At 37.2% G+C, this 21,425-nt stretch overlaps 2 protein-coding genes across 4 annotated transcripts in view; one reads left to right on the top strand and one right to left on the bottom strand.

The window, feature by feature from the left end:
* Positions 1–3,884, bottom strand: part of PMS1 (PMS1 homolog 1, mismatch repair system component) — a 97,149-nt gene extending 93,265 nt beyond the window's left edge. The window contains exons 1-2 of one of the 2 annotated variants that reach the window (XM_079924307.1): positions 3,776–3,884; positions 2,934–3,049 (exon numbers count right to left, since the gene is read on the bottom strand). The gene's annotated coding sequence lies outside the window, so the exon portion shown is untranslated. The remainder of the gene's footprint in view (positions 1–2,933; positions 3,050–3,775) is intronic. The other variant, XM_079924308.1, reaches the window with a different exon arrangement.
* A 132-nt stretch (positions 3,885–4,016) lies between these two features.
* ORMDL1 (ORMDL sphingolipid biosynthesis regulator 1) lies at positions 4,017–18,414 on the top strand. Of its 2 annotated transcripts, XM_079924447.1 has the most exons (5): positions 4,017–4,125; positions 5,185–5,255; positions 5,708–5,888; positions 10,981–11,132; positions 14,797–18,414. In XM_079924447.1, the coding sequence occupies exons 3-5, from the start codon at positions 5,715–5,717 to the stop codon at positions 14,930–14,932; spliced, it is 462 nt and encodes a 153-aa protein (XP_079780573.1). In that variant the 5' UTR covers positions 4,017–4,125; positions 5,185–5,255; positions 5,708–5,714; the 3' UTR covers positions 14,933–18,414. The 2 variants fall into 2 exon arrangements, with proteins under 2 accessions (XP_079780573.1, XP_079780574.1); XM_079924448.1 differs by lacking the exon at positions 5,185–5,255.
* Positions 18,415–21,425: the final 3,011 nt, after the last annotated feature.

The following is a 21,425-nucleotide window of genomic DNA, read 5'->3' as shown; positions in this document are numbered from 1 at the left end:
AGGAAGTTAAAATTAAACTCTAAAACTCAATCACCTAACCTAAAATAGAGATAATAATGATATCATATGGTTGTGGTGAGAAGTAAATAAGATAATGTATACAACGTATTATAGTGCTTGGCATATACATGCTAAAAAATCCCAGGATCTCTGGACTAAATTGAGTTCCTCCAAACTACATGAATACCACACCCCCCAACACACTTCTAACTCCTAGCCCCACAGGAGCTAACCCAGTGCTTGGTATCAGGTTAGGCTTGGGTTTAAGAAGTCTTCTTCCTTAGTTTGAGAGTCCCAGGGATCTAAGAAAAACATTTATCAAGCAAGCTTTGGCGTATAAACCTAGCCTCACCTCAACCTTCCCTCCTTCTGCAGAGATTAATTAATCTCTTTATTAATCTCATCATCTTTGTCTCATTCTCTATAATCTCTCTTCCAAAATCTTCTATTTCTCCCCAGCAAGTCCCTAATTTCATCCCAATCTTCCCCCTCTTCTAGTTTACTGAGATCAAGGCAGACCACAGCATCAACTCTATCTTCACACACTTTACCTCCTCCACCATACTGTGTCCTTTGGTTTCTTAAAATGTCTCCACCTCTACCCATGTTCTTCTTCACTCAGTCTCAGACCAATGTTTTTCTTCTAAACTAACACTTTCACCTAGTTTCTTTATCTAGTCCCATCCCTCCTCCAGGCCTCTTGGTCTTGAAAACAAAAACAAAAAATTCTTCCCTCAACCTTATTAACTCTATGATTATCTTCTTTCTTTATGAAGCCAAACTTGAATAAGTAACCTGTATTTACCGTCACCAATTCCCTATCACCAACTCACTTCCAAAACCCTTGCAAAATAGCTTACACAACCACTGTTAGGATTTTGTTTTCTTCAAGTTCACCAATGAGATATTAAATCATCAAATCCTTTTCTCAGGATTCACATTCCTTGATATCCCTGAAGCATGTGACATTGATGATACTGCCTATTCTCAAGGATTATACCATCCATCAATACCTCTTGGATCTCTTCGTGTTTTCTTCACTCTCTTCCCAGAAAAATGGGCATTCCCTAATCCCTCTCCCCTCTTCTTATATACCCAAAACCTATAAACTTAGATGTTATAGAATAACATCTAAATCTACATCTCAACAGTGATCTCTCTCTTCCCGAGTTAAGACAGGCATTTCTTACAATCAGTGTCACTACTACCTCAAAATGTTTATAAAACAGAACTTATCTTCTTGTTCCGCCCTCCATACCTCCCACTTAACTTTGCTATTTCTCTTAATAACTCACTGTTCTTAGTGACCAAGTCAAAAACTTCAATCTTCCTTTGCCAGCAATCCCACCCTATTTGCACCTCCACTTTCTCCTAATGCAATACTATTTATCATTCTAGACCCGGTTTCAATATCATTTGTAACATGGTCCTTTCTGATCACCCAGCCAGGAATGACCCTTTCCTCCCATTCCGAAAGAACTTGGCTTGCTTATCACACCCCTGTCCTGACCTATACAGCCTCTAAATGCACGGAATTATATACTTCTGGATGCAACACAGAGTAATCAGAGTACTTCACTCAAGGTGAGTACTTCATAATTATTAATGAAGTGGCCACGAAAAATAATTTTATCGGCACCTACCTCATGCCAAGGTAAAACATTAGGAAAAGTGACCTCCTTCCCATCAAGTCACCATTGCCTTAACTCCTTCCCTTTATGTATTCTATTTTAACTGGACTCCATATCATCCCCTTCATCACTTGTATCTCCTAACCAGGCTTTTTTCTAGAATCCAGGGCCTTATTTCCAACTACTTTCTAAATATCATCATTTAGATGACCGAAAGGCACCCTAAACTCAACATGTCCTAAAGAGATCAGATCTTTCTCTAATTAAGTGTCTTTCTTGCTATATTTATTTGATAATAAAAATAACAGCTAACGTAAGTTACTTAAATATATATATATATATATATAATTATTCCAGTTAATCCTCACAACAAGCTTATGTATAGTGTCATTCCTCTATCACAAACAGGATTTAAAAGCTTGATCGCTTGTTCCAAGATCACACAACTATTAAGTGACAGATGCACACCTGCATATTTTGTCATGTTTGACTCCAAAGGCTATGCTCATCCAGTCTCACAAAGCAAAATTAGAAACCTTGAGTCATCCTTGAAATTCTCCTCACTCTCTACATCCTGCCACCCACTCCTGCCTCTCTTACTACCTAAATATTTCTCAAACTAGTTCTTTCCTCTCTATCCCTATGGCTACTGCCTCTGTTCAGCCCTTCAACAATTTTCCCCTGACCTATTGCAATAACCAGCTAATTGACAGCTTGCCTGGAATCTCAACCACCTACAGGATTCTTTCTATAATTTACATTTAATCATGTTGCTATCCTACTTAAAATTTTATAAATATTTCCAATTACTAACTATGGTAAATCCAAACTCCTTACAATTGAACCTCTGTCTTTCTAATCTCATCCCACTCTTCTCCAAATGCACACTAGGCCAGTCATACTATGCAACTTGTCTCTCTTAATGTGATGGCAGTGACTCCTTCCTTGGCTCATAAGGTTTCCTTTCTCTACTGATGACTTCTCACCATCCTTCTAGATTTAGTTCAAGTATCACCTCCTCGAGGAAGCCTTTCTTACCAGCTCCAACCCCTGCCCCAACAGATTAGGCAGTCCTTCCTCTGTACTCCCAGAGCACCTTTTCCTTATTTCTAACCCCAAACTCATCACAGATTATTCTAAGTATTGGATTTCTGTCCCTTCCTCCTGGCTGAGAGTTCTCTGAGGATATATTAATCTCATATCCCTAGCACAACCTCTGGAACATAACAAGCATTCCACCGTATGTGTACCAAACGGCATCTTTTGAAAAGTGGAAGGGTTGATATCAGGCTTACGACTCACAGCAAAGAATGTCTAAGAATGCCAGGAATCAGTCTTCTATATTTGCTGAGAGGTAAATCAAACACTACTGAAAGAGTGCTGACGATCAGGAAATTCAGTTAAGGCTAACAGTGTACCTAAAAAAGAAGTAAAGATCAGAGAACTCATAGATAAACTTTAGGAAGCACACAATGAAATAATTATTTTTTAAAAAAACGTAATAAATCTAACCTAATTGGTTTTATAAGGCCATTAGAAATGCAATATATGTACACATATATGTGTATATACAGTCAACATTCTCTTACACCAATTTTGAAAAGCCATTGTAAGTTATTTCAGCAATATGAATAAAAAAACCCCACATTTCCTCAGCATATAACACAAGTACCTGTCTTCAGCGTGTAGACAGACCCAGAATGACACCAGTAAAAATCATGGTTAACCGAAAAGTTTGCTTCTGCCACTTGCATGATGCCACAACCTACAATATTATAAAACCCCTCACTCACACTCTAGACAGGCTGAGTTACGGCCGTCAGGGGTTAAAGTTTCTTCCTGGCAAACAACAACTTTAAGATCTGCACCCAGAAGGATCTGAGGAATGGGCTGCAACAAAGGCCTAAACACCATTTAGTCAGGGAAGTCCAAATCAGACATTAAGCAGCCCACACCTGCTGGGAGACCGCTCTCCAGGTGTGCGCGCTCGCGAGCCGGGCTTCGTCCGCTTCCCGCCCCGCGAGGGGGGGGAAGGGCGCCCACTGCGGCCGCCGGCGCTCCCGCCCCGACCGGGACAAGTGGAGGGGAGGAGGCTCTCGAGCTTACGATATAAGAATGAATACCCGTTAGCCACACGACACTACCTTCTTGCTCGCGCGAGGTGGGCAACAACAATCCACTAGCAGACCAGCCAGCGTGCCACCCGGAGCCCAGGCCCGGCCTGGCGGATCCCCGACTCACCCACAACGTACGCGGGGCGGGGCAGGCACCGAGCACACCGCCCTTAATCCCGCCCTGCCCGGCGAACGTGTGATTGGCGCCGTCCTCAGCCAATGCCCTGGCAGCGCGTTCCGCCCTGAAAGCTTCCGCAAGCTGCGCCGCGCCGCGCCGCGGCTGACCACTCGCGTTCTGCCTGAGGAGGCGCAGCCGTCGGCACTGCAGCCACAGCGGAGCTGATACTGCTCCGAGCCAGCCGCCGGCAGTGGGGCGGCGGGTGAGTGGGCACGAACGGCCGCCGGGACTGTGCTGCTGCCCGGGCAGTGGGGAGCTGCTGGCGGGCCCGGGTTGGCTTGAAGGGAAAGAGTGGACTCCTGCTCCGTCCGCGGCGCCCTGTCAGGACGTGCGGGCCAAGTGGCCCCCAAGGCTTGCCCCCCAAATCCCCGTCGTCGCGTCCTGGCCCTGACGGGATGTGCAGCTCCGAGAAGAAAGGGGTGGGGCGGGGGGCACTGTGGCCACAGCAGCGGCGGCTTTTGCTGAGCTTCCAGTAGCTGGGAGCTCCGGCCGCCGGGGAAGGCTGCCGGTGATGGCAGCGGGGGGGAGGGGGCGTCGCTGTGGGTCGCCCGGCGTCGCGAGGGCAGAGCCGAGAGGCTCTTCGCTCTCTGAAGTCATTGTTTGCCAGTCCTGAAGTGGCGTGGCAGACTCCGTGGAAAGGTTTTCTGGCCTGGGATAGAGTCAGTCTTTGCCTTCCAGCTCAGATGTAAATTTTAAGCCTACTTTCGAGCTTTTTTTTTTTTTTCTATCCTGTCGAAAATGGGAAAGGCATCTTGAGTGGAGGCACGTTCTAAGTATAACTTATAGCGTATAAAAAGAATGTAACATGCACGGTGGATGTTTGGATTGGAGGGACTTTTTACACATTTAAATCTGAGGCTTTTGCTTTGTTTCAGTGCAACCAACTTTCATCACCGTAAGCCTATAGATTTTTGGAGGGAGAAGGGCCATTGTACTCCGGAACACTTGATGGACGGGGTTCGGAGAAATTCCTCTCTCAGGGCCAACTCTGTAATAGAAAGTGTTTATATATTTTTAAATCAGAGCTGTTCGAAATATATGCTCTGCTCCCCCCACCCCCAATCTCAGAAAGAAAGGAAGAAGGGAGGGAGGGGAAGAAGGAAGGAAAGAATGAGAGAAAACCAAAGTTTTAGGGAAGGTGACTAGAGTTAAAATACGCAGAAGAAAGACTCCTTGTTTAAACCTAATTGTATCACTAGGTTGAGAAACAAACCTTATCCCTTGACCATGTAAAATTTCCACCTCATTATGTTCTTCGCAGCTTCAGTACTCATAAAGGAGTGATTTGAACTCTGACCACTCTTTATGGACACAACACTCACTACATTAAATGTAAGTCTGGCTACTCAGAACAGACTGGTTCGGTCAGCTTTGCTTTTTAATATATTATTCTGTTGGTAAATTTACCTCCTGAGTTTTCACTTTACACTCTTAAGAAAATGTAGGTTTTCTCTTTCAGTTTGCGTTTTCCTGCCCATTACTTCATTTAGTAAAACAAACATGCTTGAAGACAAGCTTTAGGAAAGGCATTTTAACTGTTTATTTTTTCAACAAGAAGCATAAAAATAAGTCTTGCTTGTCTTACTGGGGAGTTAGATGTTAAGAATTATTTACTGCCCTCGTCAGCATCTGCAAGTAGCATATTTTGGAGGGTCTGTTTGTTCTATTTCAGAATGATGAGGTAAAAAAATAATCCCAGTAACACTTATTTTGTCATGTCAGAATTAGGAATATTTAGATTTCCAGTTATATCAGTGTTGATTCATCCCATTGCTTTCCTACAGCGCAAACATGAATGTTGGAGTTGCCCACAGTGAGGTGAATCCAAATACCCGTGTAATGAACAGCCGGGGTATGTGGCTGACATATGCTTTGGGAGTTGGCTTGCTTCATATCGTTTTACTCAGTATTCCCTTCTTCAGTGTTCCTGTTGCCTGGACCTTAACAAATGTTATACATAATCTGGTAAGAATTTCACCTTATACTGAACACTTAAGGTTTAATGGTTTTACAGAGACTGGGCAAGGCAGCAATGGGAAGGTACTGTTTTGCAAGACGAAAAGAGTTGTGGAGATGGATGGTGGTGATGGTTGTGTAACATTGTGAATGCACTGAATACTATGAACTGTCAGCTTAAGAGTGGCTAAATGGTCCATGTTATGTTAGTGTATTTAAACACAGTTTTTTAAAAAGCTTAAAGTTTTATGTTACAAAGAAGAAAAACACATGACTCAGTTTTTTTAAACAGTTTGATTGAGATATAAAATTCACCCATTTAAAGTGTACAGTTCAGTGATTTTTAGTATATATGACAATTTTGAAGAATTCTTACCTGGAATAAGATTATATTTTTCCTATCACTTTATATTTAAACATTGGACCCTATTTGTAAGTAAGACATTTTTTTCTCCTGTTGGTTTTGTAAAATCTGAAAAAAAGTAGGGCATTTTAGCAAAAATTATAAGACACTGTAATTCAGGCCACTATAATATATTGATTAACCAAAATGTATCAGAGGAAGTAATTGTGTTTTTTGGTTAACTGGAGTCTAATGAACATCTTTGGCTTAAATCCTTTCTAAATTGTATATATATACTTTTCTATTTCAGTACAGAAATTTTGAGCTTAATCATACCTTATATGATTCAGAAACTTATGGTGCCTTAGATTCTTCCTGTTGACTATTGCTCTTTTGTATTATATGATAGCTCTACAAAGTACCAGAGGTTAGATTGACTCTACTGACCATATTATGCAGCCCTGGAAATTGCCTGTTTAAAAACAAAACAAAACAAAACATGATAGTGACTTTTCTTGTCTTTAACAGCCTATTAAAGTAGAATGAAAGGGGAGAAATCTGCTTAATTGAGACTTTTAATTGAATCCAGATTAACTATATATTTGTTTAAAGATCTAACCAAAATGAAGAGCTTAGAACTTTAAGACAGAAAAATGTAGGAGAAATAGGTTTTTAAAAAATTGATATTATTTATATCTTCTGGAAAGCATTTGAAGTTGACTGGAGGATGACAAAGATGATGTGGTAGAGATCAGTGAATGTCCCTTTAGTCCATTTTATGTGATAGACTTTGGAAGGAAGTGTTTAAAAACACTGTTTTTAAATAGTGACTTCTCTGAAATATTTGACACTAATCATATCCCTTTTATTGGAATTCTTTTCCTTTGGCTTCCATGGGATTGCTTTTTCCTAGATATATTTCTGATCTTTCCTTTACTATTTCCTCTTGCACAGTTTTCTCTTTTCCTCTCTTAAATATTGCTGTTGTCAAGGTTCTTTTTTTTTTTTTTTTTTTTTTTTTTTGGTGGTACACGGGCCTCTCACTGTTGTGGCCTCTCCCGTTGCGGAGCACAGGCTCCGGAAGCGCAGGCTCGGCGGCCATGGCTCACGGGCCTAGCCGCTCCGTGGCATGTGGGATCTTCCCGGACCGGGGCACGAACCCTTGTCCCCTGCATCAGCAGGCAGACTCTCAACCACTGCGCCACCAGAGAAGCCCTCAAGGTTCTTTTCTTCATCTCTTCTTATGATATATATTTTATCTAGGTTACTTCATCTATCTGTATTTTCAGTTTCTACCTGTTAAATGATGATGACCATATTAATATTGCCAGATCACCTTGCACCTTAAACCAAACAAGTATAAATTGAATTCATTCCTGATATATCCCTTACCACCCACCACAATCTGTTCCTGGATTTTGTTCCTAATCTAATCTAAAGGTACCACTATCTGCCCAGTAAGCCAAGCCACACAGCTGAATGTCAGAGGTAAAGTGATTAATATAATGTATTATCCAAACAGAGACTGTTTTGAGAGTAAAAGAGAGCTCTAGTAATAACTACTCCAAGAGAGTAAGTGTAAATCAGGACCACCCATGGCAAGCTAGTATATATAGTCACCCTAGACTTAGGGTAACTCTTTTTCCTTTATATTCCACATCCATTTAGTCAAAGCCTTGTCTATTCTACTGCTTTACTGTCTTCAACTTGATCCTTATGGGCATTGCTATAATTTCATGCTCTTCTTTCCCCTCAGGTAGATTACACCAGTAGATCAAGTGGTCTCTTTGACGCTTCTCTACTCTACTTTCCTTCATTCCAATTTGGCAGGGTGATATTTTTGAAATTCATGTTTGTTCAGGTCACACTCTTAAGTCCTTCAGTGATTCCTTGTTACATTCATAGTAAAATGCCAAGTTCTTTGTGTGGCATACAAGACCAGTTGATAATACTACAGAGGCAAGAAAGAGACCCAATCTTAACATCTCTCCAAACACAAGCTGTGCTCTACAATAATGAAAATCGTCTTCTCTCACCTCTTTGCTTTGGCTTAGGCTCTTCTTCCACTATTTTAATACCTCTTCCTCCTTCCTACTCTGCCTGGCTAATTCCTGTTTCTCCAGGAAAACTACTCAAGTGTCACCTCTTCTAGGAAGCTACAAAAGTCCCATGCTGCATTTTTTTCATGAATTTATTATCCTTTTATAATTAGCAGTTTATCTTTCTTTTGTGTTTATCTCTAAAGACCTATTTAAATGTTTGCTGAATAAATTAGTCTGTTCTCACATAATTTTCCCTTCTCCAGTGGCACATGTATTAAATGTACTTTAGAAGTCATCTCCTCCCTTCATGTTTTCAGTTGGTTGACTGAGACTGAGGCACAGTATATGGCCATGGACAAAGGACAGGAAATGAGAACAAGTAGGGAAGCAAACTTCTGACTTCTTAGTCCTCCACTAAAAACCTGACTAACCAGCCATAGATGTGGCAATTACATGATGCCAAATGTAAATTTCTTTTGAAGTTAGCCTACATTAAACCAATTAAAAATGTGAAATACATACTGCATGCTTTTAAACATGGGAAAATAGACCAAATATAGGAAAAAAGAAAAAACATGGTCTCTGTCTTTCTGAACCATATAGTAGAAACCTACAGCAATTGTTTTTACTCAGTGCTACAGTTCACTCTTAGAAGTTTTAATACTTCACAAAATTCTTATCCTAGCTTTTAAAATGAAAGAGAATTCTCTTCATTTTGAGCCAGTAAATATTTGTTAAGGGCTAACTATGAGCTATATATACTTTTTTCCCTAATTCTTTTAATGTGGGTATAAATCATCCATCACTAAAATTTTATAGAAAAACTATTAAAAATAAAAATGGAGTAGAAGATAAATGGTTAGATAAGATTTTATTCTTACTCATTAAAAAGAATACATAAACTATTTGAATATTATATTCTGAACACTGGTGAGTGTATGTGGTTTGAAGTAAATAATTAGAGGACTGTTCTTCTTTCTCTTTGATAATTCTAACACATGTATGGTCTAGAGTAGAGATTCTTAACTTTTTTGGGTCACATTCTCCTGAGAATTTGAAAGCATACAATTTCTGTTTCATAGTCTCTTTTAAAACCCATGTGAAAATGGTTTCTTGTGCTTACACAATAAACATTCCTTGGCTTAATGTCATCTTGGCTTAATATCTAATACTTGCTTTGTATGAGCCCTTGTTCCTGAGGTAGTCAGGCTAATGGGAAAACAAACATTATGTAAACAACTTTAAGACAATATGTTGTGCTATAGTAAAAGTCTTTTCAATAAAATTATATATATGTACATAGGCAACAGGTTAATTATTGCTAATGAGAAGGGCTTCACTAAGGAGTTATCATTTGAGCTGAACCTTCAAGACTGAGGTAGGTGACAAGGAACCATCAAGGCTTTAGCCTCAGCAACAAGGAACCTTTCCCTCCTCTGCATTTCCTGAGTACTTTGATTGTACCTTTGATAGTAATTTCTGCCCTACATTGTAGTTGTTTATGCATATCTTTTTTTTTTTCTTACCATCTCTTAGAAGATTGAACTTTTTCAAGGCATTGGACATGTCTTGTTCAATTTCATATATGCATATAGGTCCTGTGTCCTGTACATATTAGCCACTTATTAAATGTTTGTAGAGTTATATCCAATTGAACATGAATCCATTCCTCTGTTGCTTAAGTGTTACTGTAGGTAAACAACTTCTAAATTGCCTAATGGAATAACTAGGAAGCAGACAGACTAAACTTTGAAAAGAAGGGCTCTCTTAACCTAGTAGAATAATGTAAAATTTCAAATCACTAATATTTCTATTTTTTTCATATATTTATTAAAAGTTGAAGTAAAAAAAATGATATCACATCATGACTTTAATAAGTAAAGCTGTTTCATGACCATATATAGGCTTTATTCTGTTACCAGTGCCTCAGACAGTGATCCTGCAATGAAGCATTAACTATCAATCTAAATGGGCATCTCAAGTAAACCACATCTAGTATACATTGGTTTTTTTCCCCTAATTAACCACAAAATTAGATGCTTAAACGTATCGCTGGACAGAATGGCTTTTAGTAATGTTTTTTACTTTGATTTTTAAAAACTAACTTCAAAAGACACTATTGAGGTACAGTGGTGATTTTAAAAGTAAATTGTGTTGAACATTATACTTACTACATCAAACCATCTTTGTTGCTTTGGAAAAGAACTATTGAGACAAAAACAGTCCTAATATTAAATATTTTCAAAACAATTTTCCCCGATACAGAGATTTTGTTTATTATTATTTTCCAACTTGTATGTTTTTATCATTTTATAAGTATCATCAGATTTACTAATATGACACTCTAAACTTTCCTACACATTGGAGAAAAGGTAATTCTATCTCCCAACAGGAAATGTGTTAGAAAATCTAAATGTAATGATGCAAAGCTACCCTGATGGTACTTTTCGTTTCTTTTCAATTTAATAGGAGATGAAAACAGGTTACTTTTAGTTGACTTAGAGTGGTTTTCAGCAAATAATATTTGCATGTAAGCCCCTGGAAGTTTTGTTTTACTCTGAAGAAACCGGCCAGTCTTTCACAATATGAAATCTTAAAACTTGAGCTGTCAAGTTAATCACGCTCTCTGTCACAGTCTGCAACTGTCTTAATGCTAACTGGCAAATACTAATTTTGTATTTGATATTTATTATATACCCCCTTGCTTGTTTTCCAGGGGATGTATGTATTTTTGCATGCAGTAAAAGGAACACCATTTGAAACTCCTGACCAGGGTAAAGCGAGGCTCCTAACTCATTGGGAACAACTGGACTATGGAGTACAGTTTACATCTTCACGGAAGTTTTTCACAATTTCTCCAATAATTCTGTAAGTGGTGGAAATTTTCAGGTATGAGGAGGATTGGATGAGAGGAAGCCATCCTTTTATTAGATTAAATTTGAAATAGAAACAGAATATTTTGTTGAAAACCTGTATCAGTAAATTGCTACTTCATAGAGATTATAAAATACAGGCAAAATTTTTAACAAGCTGGTAATAAACCAGTTTTCAATTCAGTCAAATATATATGGAGACAACCTTACATGTTTATCAGTATGACAAGACATTCTAGAATACAAGTTAAATATATTCTAGTTCATGTCTTTAAGCTGCTTGCAAGAATACTAAACACATAGTCTTGTTCTGTATTCTACTATCAGATTAATCTCCATAAACAAGGATTTGGATGATTTCAGATGAATTTCATTGACCACCTGCCACATCTGGATGTTCCGACTCCTTGGGAGAGACAGTATGGTTTAGAGAAAAGAGAGATTAGGCTTTCATTGTAGGACAGACCCTGGCTGAATCCTGTACCTATCACTCAGCCTGCTTGGTTTGCTCATAAATAAAATTCTAGCCAATGGTACCTAACGCAATCTGATGCTGTAAGAAATAAATGAGATAATACCTATCTGTAAAACATCTAACCTTATATATGGCATGTAATTTCCTCCTATTACCTGATATTCAGGGTCCTCCACAAAATGGTTCCTACCTCATTTTTCCTTTATGTGACTATTTTACCCTCACCCAACTCCTACCTGGTCACACTCTTCTAAGCAGCATTTCTTAAATACTTCATGTATAGTCCTAGTTCTATGCCTTTGTTCAAGTCATTTTCCCACCTGAAATGCCTTCTCCTTTCTTAATTTATCTGTCTTATTTTTCTTTCAAGATTTAAATTGTGACCTTACCAGTGAGGTCTTTTCCTTAGCAACCAGCCTTCAGTGATAATGCTCTGCTTTGAAATCCATAGCAGTTGTTATATATCCCTTATTTATTGTCACTTTGTATTATTTCTCTATTATTATGTTTATTTCTGCAAAGAATTTATAAGTACATAGATTGCTTTGAATTCCACACTCAGTTGCTTTCATATAATGGATGTTTCGCATATATCCTAATCAAACACTCGATACCACAAAGGAGATACATATATATAGATATATCTCTCTATATATATATAGATATAGACATAGATTTATATATCCATTATAGAATCAGTACAGTCTGCAGCAGCTGGAAAGACTTCTTGGAGGCATTAGAATTCCTTAAACTAGGACTTAGGGTAGGTTTTAGACAGGTGTTTAAGTTAGGGAAGACATTTTCAAATGAAAAGAATAAAGTAATCATAAAGTGGTAGATTTCTTTTTCCTTATATTTATAGCACTTGGGAGGAAATTTTTTAAGTTTTTAATTGTTTTAGTCCCACATAAAATTCATGTCAAAAGAAAAATTATTTGTATGGCCTAACAAAGATTAATGCAATAACAAGAATAATGGTTATTCAAACAGCCCTAAATTTGTATTTTAGCTCTACTACTCTCTAGCTATGTGACTTTTGGCCATATTATTGAAAGTCTCAGTTTCCTCATCTATAAAATGTTTAGGATTGCATTATAATACAGTTAACCCTTGAACAATGTGGGGGTTATAGGCACCCGCCCTCTGTGCAGTTAAAAATCCAAGTATAATTTACATAGTCAGCCTTCTGTATCCCCATTTCCACATCCTCGGATTCAACTAACTGCGGATTGTGTAGTAACTGTGGATCATGTAGTACTGTGGTATTTACTATTGAAAAATATCCATCTGTAAGTGGACCTGTGCAGTTCAAACCCTCATTGTTCAAGGGTCAACTGCACATGTAAAAAGCCTGACATATGCTGAATTTTCAATAGAAGCTATCACAAAAAAGGTGATATCACTTAAAAGGCTATCACTTAAAAGCCTAACTAAGAGGTACCTGTGTACAACACCCATATTTCTTAAAAGTGTACTTTTGACCAACAGGTATGATTTTAAATATTCTGTGATTAAATTCCTTATATAACTGAGGAAACAGCATTAAAGCCATCTGTGTAGCATTGATATTTTTCAGAGTGCATTTACATTTTCTTATTTGATCATTTGTCAGGTAGGTAGGATGAGTAATATTATCCCAGGTTTTTAGATAAACAGATTCAAATGCATCATCTTCATCCAGATCTTGTAGCTAGTTGGAATCAATAGCCCAGGTTAAACCCTAAACTTCTAGCTTCTAATACAGGTCTCTTTCTAGTATACCCTTTGGCAGATAAATGCTACCACACTGATTCCTACCTGGGTTTTGCATCCCCTTGGAGGGTTGTGTAGGTTTTTGTAAGAGTCAAGTAATTTTCATATGATCCACACACACAATCAGTTTTTATTAAAAGACATAAAGGAGACATATGCTATGAGGAGGAGAAGCCATTCCAAGAAGATTTATTATTTCTAACATATCAGATTACAGATTAAACCTGTAATGATGATGAGAAATTAAATGAGCTTACTGAATGTAAATGGTATCCTATATTGTTCAGTTAAGGAAGTATGAACAGTCTTCAAGTATATGAAAGCAGGAAGACAGGATTTAAAGTAAGGATTGAGGAATATGGTTTATTCTCAAGAATGAATTTTCTGACTATAGTTTGTGAAACAGGTGGAAGAGTATAGAATTTCTCAATTTAGATGGTTCTGAAAATAATGTGTACAGCTCTCTGATGTTTTTAGTTGTACTTGGAAAATAGCTGTTCTTTTCTAACCATATTACACAAGATATTTATCACTCCTTTAGAGGAAACACTATTAAAATACTTTTCTGTGTACTCTAAAAGTACTAATTAGACAAACACCCTTGTGCATAGTAACTTCTTAGTTATCATCAAGTAAGGTATGATGTTTTAGGATACTCTTTTAGTGGCCTCATGATGTGTCTTCATTTTGATGTACCCTTGGGTCAAACTAGGCATTCTGACTCGATGATCTGTGGTCTTAAAGGTGGCTTAGGCTTCTTAAAACAAAGTCTCGGATATTGGATGTCTTTGAATATATATATACATATGTTCGGTTATAGCAAAACAGCTGGAATTTTACAATAGTGTCTCTCAAGTTTCCCGTTATACTGGTTATATACCTGTTAACTTCAGTATGGAAATGAGAACATCAAAAGGGCAGTCAAGTATTTGTTTTCTTTCAAAGATGCTAAACTCTACTAATGCACTAACACCCATTTTTCACAGCTTTACAGCAGTAGTTTTTAACCTTTTGGTGGGTCACAAAACCGTTTGAGAATATGATGGATGCTTTGAATCTGGACTTTCTCTTCAGATATATACACATAGATACAAAACTACACCTGAAGTTTCAGGAAGCACATGACCCCTAGTTTGAAAGCCTTCTACGTTAAAGACTATAGTAACTGTCTTGCATTAAATACATTTAACACGATTGCAGAAAAGCAAAATGTGCATATATGCCTCCATTAAACAAATGTTTAAATCCCAAATAAAATTAATTTAGGCCCCCAAACTAAAACTTTTGCTCTTGTTTTAGTGCTCAAAGAAATGGTTCTGCTTTTAGGTATTTATGTTTCAGTGGCCTTTTTCCTACCTTTAAATATTTTAAAAATTCTAAGTAATTTCACTTTTAGATGTTATATATATATTCTTAACTTTTATTTCTACAGATATTTTCTGGCAAGTTTCTATACGAAGTATGATCCAACTCACTTCATCTTAAACACAGCTTCTCTCCTGAGTGTGCTAATTCCCAAAATGCCACAGCTACATGGTGTTCGGATCTTTGGAATTAATAAGTATTGAAATGTGTTTTGAAACAACAAAAATTTTTACAGCTACTGAGTTTTCTGTAAGGAAGGAATGGTTACTAAACTGCACTGTTTCTGTGATAATGTGAAATGAGAGGTAGCTACATTGGAGAGCCAATTGCTGGTTCTTCATATTGCTGTTTTGAAGTGCAGATTCTTATGAGAAGATGCCTTTGTTAAATGCATCTGGTACCCTTCTGTAGAGAGGCTTCAGAGGCAGGCTGGGCAGGCCCAGCTTATAAGTTAAATGGCTATAAAGTAAAGGTGTAGTAGATAAATCCAAGGAAATAAGAGATTTATAAGAAACTAAGTCCAGCTTAGCTTATAATGAATGGGCATTATGTTAAGAGAAGAAAATGTTTAATCATTCAGTCATGGTCAGTTTAAGCAGAGTTACATGTAAACCAGAATCATTTCTTTGCAAGTTTATTATAGATTGTTTTTATTACCATGCATATTCCTTTTGTGTTATATAAGAGGATATATATCCTCTTGTTTTATACAAACCAATTCCTACCTTATGAATGTACTTTTTTGGTTTTGCAGGCTCAACATTGTGTTGATTAGATGAGTTCATTTTTACATTTATTAAGTTACTGAGTTCATGAAGGTCCACCTTCACGACTGATTGATGATAGAAGATAGTTAGGCACCTTAGAAGCAGCCTCTGAGTCGGCCTTCTAATTTTGGAACAAAGTGGGTTTTGCTGCCTTTCCAGATACAAGGCTGCTAACCTAATTAAGAAAATAATTTATTTCTCGTAATTAAAGTATATGGTAGCTTAAAGGTCTGCTGATTTGGTTGAGCAATCTAATTGTTGAAGTCTGCCATTCTTTAGCGATGGAAATTTAAAATGGACAACTACATAGCCAACCTGTGATCTGGCAGAAACTGCTTCTCTAGCAATACTATCAGAGTAAATAATGGAGTCTTTTTTTAGCAAGTCTGCAGTAAAAGATATCTTTTCTTAGTCATCCTGCTCTCAATCTCCATACTTTGCCCATTAACATTTTGCCTGTCAATACGTGAGTCTTAGTATAGATAACTCAGAATGGTAACTATTTCCAAAGCAGCAACCGTATATACTGAATCCTTGTGACTTAAGAGAAGCTTTCTATAGTTGCTGACGTTAATTGCAAGAAATAACTATATTCTACTTTGAGAAATAAACATGTCAAAAAAAGTATATGTGGCGAAACTGAAAAACCTAGTAACATTTGTAAGCAAAATTGAGTGAAAAGAATTATAATACCAACTTAAAAATCAATTTGTTTCAAACTGACTTTTGGGGGTAATGATCATTGTTTTGTATTTCAAAAGTATTGAGTTTAGAAATCAGTTGTATGATAATGCTTTTGTATGTTTGTCTTTTCTCATGTATTTTTAAATAACCAGTAATCTGTACTTTAATAAATTTTTCTTTGGTGTAAGGTTATTGCAAAAGCTTTCCAAAGTCAGTCATCGAGTTACACTTAAATTTTTCAAGTTTTTTTTTAAAGCAACTGAATTTGTAAAATTAAGGTAGCTAAAAAATATTCTTTTGTTTTTGTTTTAAAGTTTATTTCAAAAGGCTTATATTTTTTGCACAGACTTCAGAGTTAGAAATCTGCCTCTAATACAGGTCTTCTGCTGTTTTCCCTACTTTTGCCCTTCAGTGTTTTAAAGATATTTATTCAGTAGATATTTGAGGGCCCACTCTGTTGTAGGAATTTTTTTTTTTTTTTTTCCCGGTACGCGGGCCTCTCACTGTTGTGGCCTCTCCCGTTGTGGAGCACAGGCTCCGGATGTGCAGGCTCAGCGGCCATGACTCATGGGCCTAGCTGCTCCGCAGCATGTGGGATCTTCCCAGACCGGGGCACAAACCCTTGTCCCCTGCATCGGCAGGCAGACTCTCAACCACTGCGCCACCAGGGAAGCCCACTCCTGTGTTCTTTTGACTTGCCCCATCCTTTATTCTTTTTTAAACATAGAATGGTATTTTTTAGGTTTATGTCACTATTGTCAATTAAACTAGAAAGATCCTGAAGGGGCATAGCTATCTCCTTAACTAATATCTGTATGAATTAGCCTTACAAAACTATATGATGCTGAGAGTTGGAAAAAGATCTTAGAGGCTATAACTCAGCCCCATCCTTTACCTTGAATTTTCATCAACCCTCTATTCAGTTTCATTGACACCTCTATTCAGTTCTGTGTTAGCACTAAGAAAGGAAGACTTACAACTTACAAGGCTGCATTTTTGTTATGGAATTTATAACATGTTTTACAATGAGCCAAAATTTAATCCTTATTGTGTATAACTCCTCAATTAGTTACCTTTTAAACTGTTATCAACAGCACTGAGTATTACCAGAGCCTTCACCATTTTCCATATGATATGGTTTCAAATTTCTCCCATGATCCTGGTAATTCTGCTTGCTGTAAGTTGCAATTTATTATTATATAGCCCTAAGCTAATTACAAGAGGTGATAGATGTGATGTCACTACAACAGTACCACTTCCCTTGTTCTGGATACTTTTTATTTTTAATGCAGCCTATTATTTTAGCTATTTTGAGAGCCACGTATCACTGATTCACTTTATGGTCTCTAAAACCTCAAGTCCCAACATGTAGCACTGTTCAATGGTGGCTTTCCCTTCATGTACTTATTTAATGGATTTATTAGAACAGAGTCTAAGATTTCTTATTTTTTCTATAGATCCCCATGTTGTTAGATTTTAGCCTATTGATTCATCTTGTCTAGCTGAAGGTGAATCTTCTCATGCAATATATTTCTCTTATAGTATGTTTCCTATTTTAGTATATATCACTAGTAAATATGACTCCAAAATACCCTCATGCTAATCCTGCAAAAGACAAATGCAGCAACCCAGTATAGACCAATGCAGTTTAATAATCTTTCTAACAGGACAGATAGAAAAGTGTAATTCCCAAAACAGTTACATGGATATTACATATTGATGTTGGAAATGTAAACGAATTTAGTAGTGAGAAGACAAGTCTAGGTAAAATAAAAGGAATTTTTGAGTAGCACTGGACAGGGAAGTAAGGTAGGTAAGAGAATAGCAAAGATAAACCCTTTATTTTGCTTGACGTCAAAAAGTGAGATGTCTCAGGTTTTTATTTTACTCCCTAATTTCAGTTCCAGTTAAAAATGATTCAGCAGATAGTTTGTTATATGGGGTTTAAAAGCTTTTGTTTAGCTACAGGTGAATGTATAAGAATTATAAACATCAAATTTAGAATACTGAATATCTTGGGTATACAGTACCCAGAAAGCTCAACTGTATTGGGTGATACTTTAGCTCTTAAATTGGGTGTTGGGTTCACAAAAGTTGACTATATTATTCTTGACACTTTTTCATAATCTAAAATATTTCATAATTAAAAAATAGTTTAGTAAAAATATATTTGGATTTTATTTTATGTTCAGTATAGCAGTGTAATTTATTCTATTTCTTGACTCATTCAAGTCTTTAATAAACAACTAATGGTTATGAAAGTGGCTCAACCTGTAGCTCTAAAGTTCTATATAATTTTAAGTTAGCAGATAAGCCAATTTTATTACTGTGTCCTTTAACTGCATAATTACATTGATAAAAATACATTCTTCTCAAATTCAAGAATATAAGTAAGGAAACTACATCATTAACACTAGAATGAACTCTAAAATATGAGAGGAATTTTATAATATATAAATATTCTGACTTCCCAACTATATAGTTATAAATTTTTTGACACTTTTTTGAAAAACTTGAAGATTTTGCAAGATAAGCATGCATTATCTTCTTCATTTTGTAATTTTTTAAATGGAAACAGAAGAGCAGATGATTTATTGGCTATTGCCCAGGAAAATACGAGTATACCAGCTACTACATGAAAACCTGATACAGTGATTCTGCTTTGAAACATCTGTCCCTCCTTTGAATTATCAAACGCATGCTTCTATCATGGTGCTTAATGGTCATAGGGAGTTTACGGAAGCAACAAAGAAATTCACCCTCTCTCTCTACTGCCAAAACATGTAGACCCCACACACTTGAAAAATAAGGTCATCTGAGTATGGCAAATTCTCAAAAAAATAAACACAATTACCATATGATCCAGCAATTCCACTTCTGGGTATATATCCCAAAGAAGTGAAAGCAGGGACTTGAAAAGATACTTGTACGACCCACGTTTATACCAGCACTATTCATAACAGTCAGAAGGTGGAGGTAACCGAAGTGTCCACTGTCAGATGAATGCATAAACAAAATATGGTGTATGTACACAATGGAATATTATTTAGCTTTAAAAGGAAGGAAATTCTGAGACATACTACCACACTGGATGAACCTTGACATTAATGCTAAGTGAAATAAGCCAGTCACGAAAGGACAAGTACCGTGTGAGCCCACTTACATGAGGTACCTAGAGTAGTCAAAGTCATAAGGACAGAAAGAATGGTGGTTGCCAGGGGCTGAGATGAAAGGGAAATGGGAAATTAGTGTTTAATGGATACAGAGTTTCAGCTGGGGAAGATGAAAAAGTTTTGGAGATGGATGGTAGTGACCGCTGCACAACAATGTGAATGTACTTATTGCCACTGAACTGTTTAAAATGGTGATTTTGTTAACATATATTTTAACACAATTTTTTTTTTTTTTTTTTTTTTTTTTTTTTTTTGCGGTACGCGGGCCTCTCACTGTCGTTGCAGAGCACAGGCTCAGCGGCCACGGGCCCAGCCGCTCCCCGGCCTGTGGGATCTTGCCGGACCGGGGCACGAACCCGTGTCCCCTGCATCGGCAGGCGGACTCTCAACCACTGCGCCACCAGGGAAGCCCTTAACACAATTTTTAAAAAGCAGTAAATTTGTAAAATAAGCATAATCGTTCTGCAAACGAAATAAAAAGCAAAATATCTTCCAAAGATGATTCCTGATTGATGGTATTACCATTAATGAAAGAATGTTCCACATCAAAAAATATTTGTCAGCAAAGAAACTTTAAGAAGAGAAAGGCAAATGACAGTGTATTTTTAGCACAATCCAACCTATGAAGAACATAAGGCGGGTATGTGACTCAAGTGGAAAGGGGTGCATCAGGCCTGAAATATTAGCTGTTAAAAGCACCAAACTCATTTCTATTGCTTCCATTCCATTGTGCTAAACAATCGTTATAATTTGGATCTGGCTTTCATTGTAATTTGATCAACACAGAGAAGGTAAGGATCAGCAAGCTCAACTATCCTAGACCCTCCATCATTTCTCTTAAGTTAATACATTAGTATTATGGGTTTTACATAGCAGTTTCTTAGCAAATTGAGTGTGTGACTCAGCACTACAGAGTCCAGTCACTTCCAGATCTGATAAACCAATTTCAACCTAAGAAAAGAATCAGATGTTGAAACCCAGTCATCACACCATGGTCCTGCTAGACTGTGGATACCGCCTTCCCCTGCAACTTTTCTCTCAATGCACATTTTCCATAATGCTGTATTGTAATTGCCTATTATTAGACTCAGTTCCTTGAAAATAGAAAATGGATTTTATCTTTGATCCCTAACAACTAATAAACTGCCTAGCACAAAGGAAAGAACCAATAAATATGTGATATGTGAAAATGAAATCCAGTTTAGTAAGACATAAGTAGGGAATGAGTATTGTAGAGATTCTTCTATATAAAGTTTTCCTCTTAAGTTTACAAATGGAAAGCTAAGCAATAGCAGAGACAAAGTGAACATATTTAGATTCAGAGCTCTCAATTCAAGTTGAAGTTACAGTGGTTAAGCCATATTTTCTTGAGAACGCCCATGAATGTGGCATTCAAACCATATGATGTGATCTGCATGAAAGCTCAGACAAGCCCCAGAGAGCATGCCTTTCCCGCAATAACTTCTCCAGTACGATAAAGAACATGAAAGCTTTATACCTTCACTTGCCAAATATGTGGGACCTGGTGTAAGTACCATTTCTTTCTACCACCCACATGCACTCAAACAAAGAATAAAATATCTTCCTAATGTGTCCTAAAGTTTGGCTCTTTCACATAATGCAGCATTCAGACTCAGCACCAGCCAAGAGTGCCCAGTTAAGGATTCTACTATTGATACTACCAAACACAACAGGGATAACTCTAGACAGCACAGGAGAGTACTGGAACAAAGTAATTCAAGTTGCAAGAAAAACAATGCCAGACAGGAATGATTTTATGTTCAGAATAGATCACAGTGTATAAGAAAATAACTCCTGCCCTATCATATGCAATCAGGATGACTACTTTTTCTTAACCTTTAGGTCTTAAGTTTTCTTTTTTCCTCTTTTGGGTCAACAACACATCCTAGGGAAAATATGAACTATTTAATCTTCTGTCAGTTTGAAAACAGACTCCAGAGCAGATGGCCTGACTTCTAATACTAGCTCTGCACTTACAAGCTGTGTAATCTGCAAATCACCCAAACTCTATGGTCCAGTTGTCTCATCTGCAAAATGAGGACAGTAACTAC

The sequence above is a fragment of the Stenella coeruleoalba genome, assembly GCF_951394435.1.
Source record: "Stenella coeruleoalba genome assembly, chromosome: 6".
Lineage (NCBI taxonomy): Eukaryota > Metazoa > Chordata > Mammalia > Artiodactyla > Delphinidae > Stenella > Stenella coeruleoalba.
This window is presented reverse-complemented; position numbering and strand designations above follow the sequence as displayed.

Bases quoted from the DNA above. Each gene is read 5' to 3' on its own strand.
- ORMDL1 (XM_079924448.1), top strand. From the start codon at position 5,715: ATGAATGTTGGAGTTGCCCACAGTGAGGTGAATCCAAATACCCGTGTA. The intron at 5,889-10,980 runs GTAAGAATTTCA...CTTGTTTTCCAG, and splicing joins CAAATGTTATACATAATCTG to GGGATGTATGTATTTTTGCA. The intron at 11,133-14,796 runs GTAAGTGGTGGA...TTATTTCTACAG, and splicing joins ACAATTTCTCCAATAATTCT to ATATTTTCTGGCAAGTTTCT.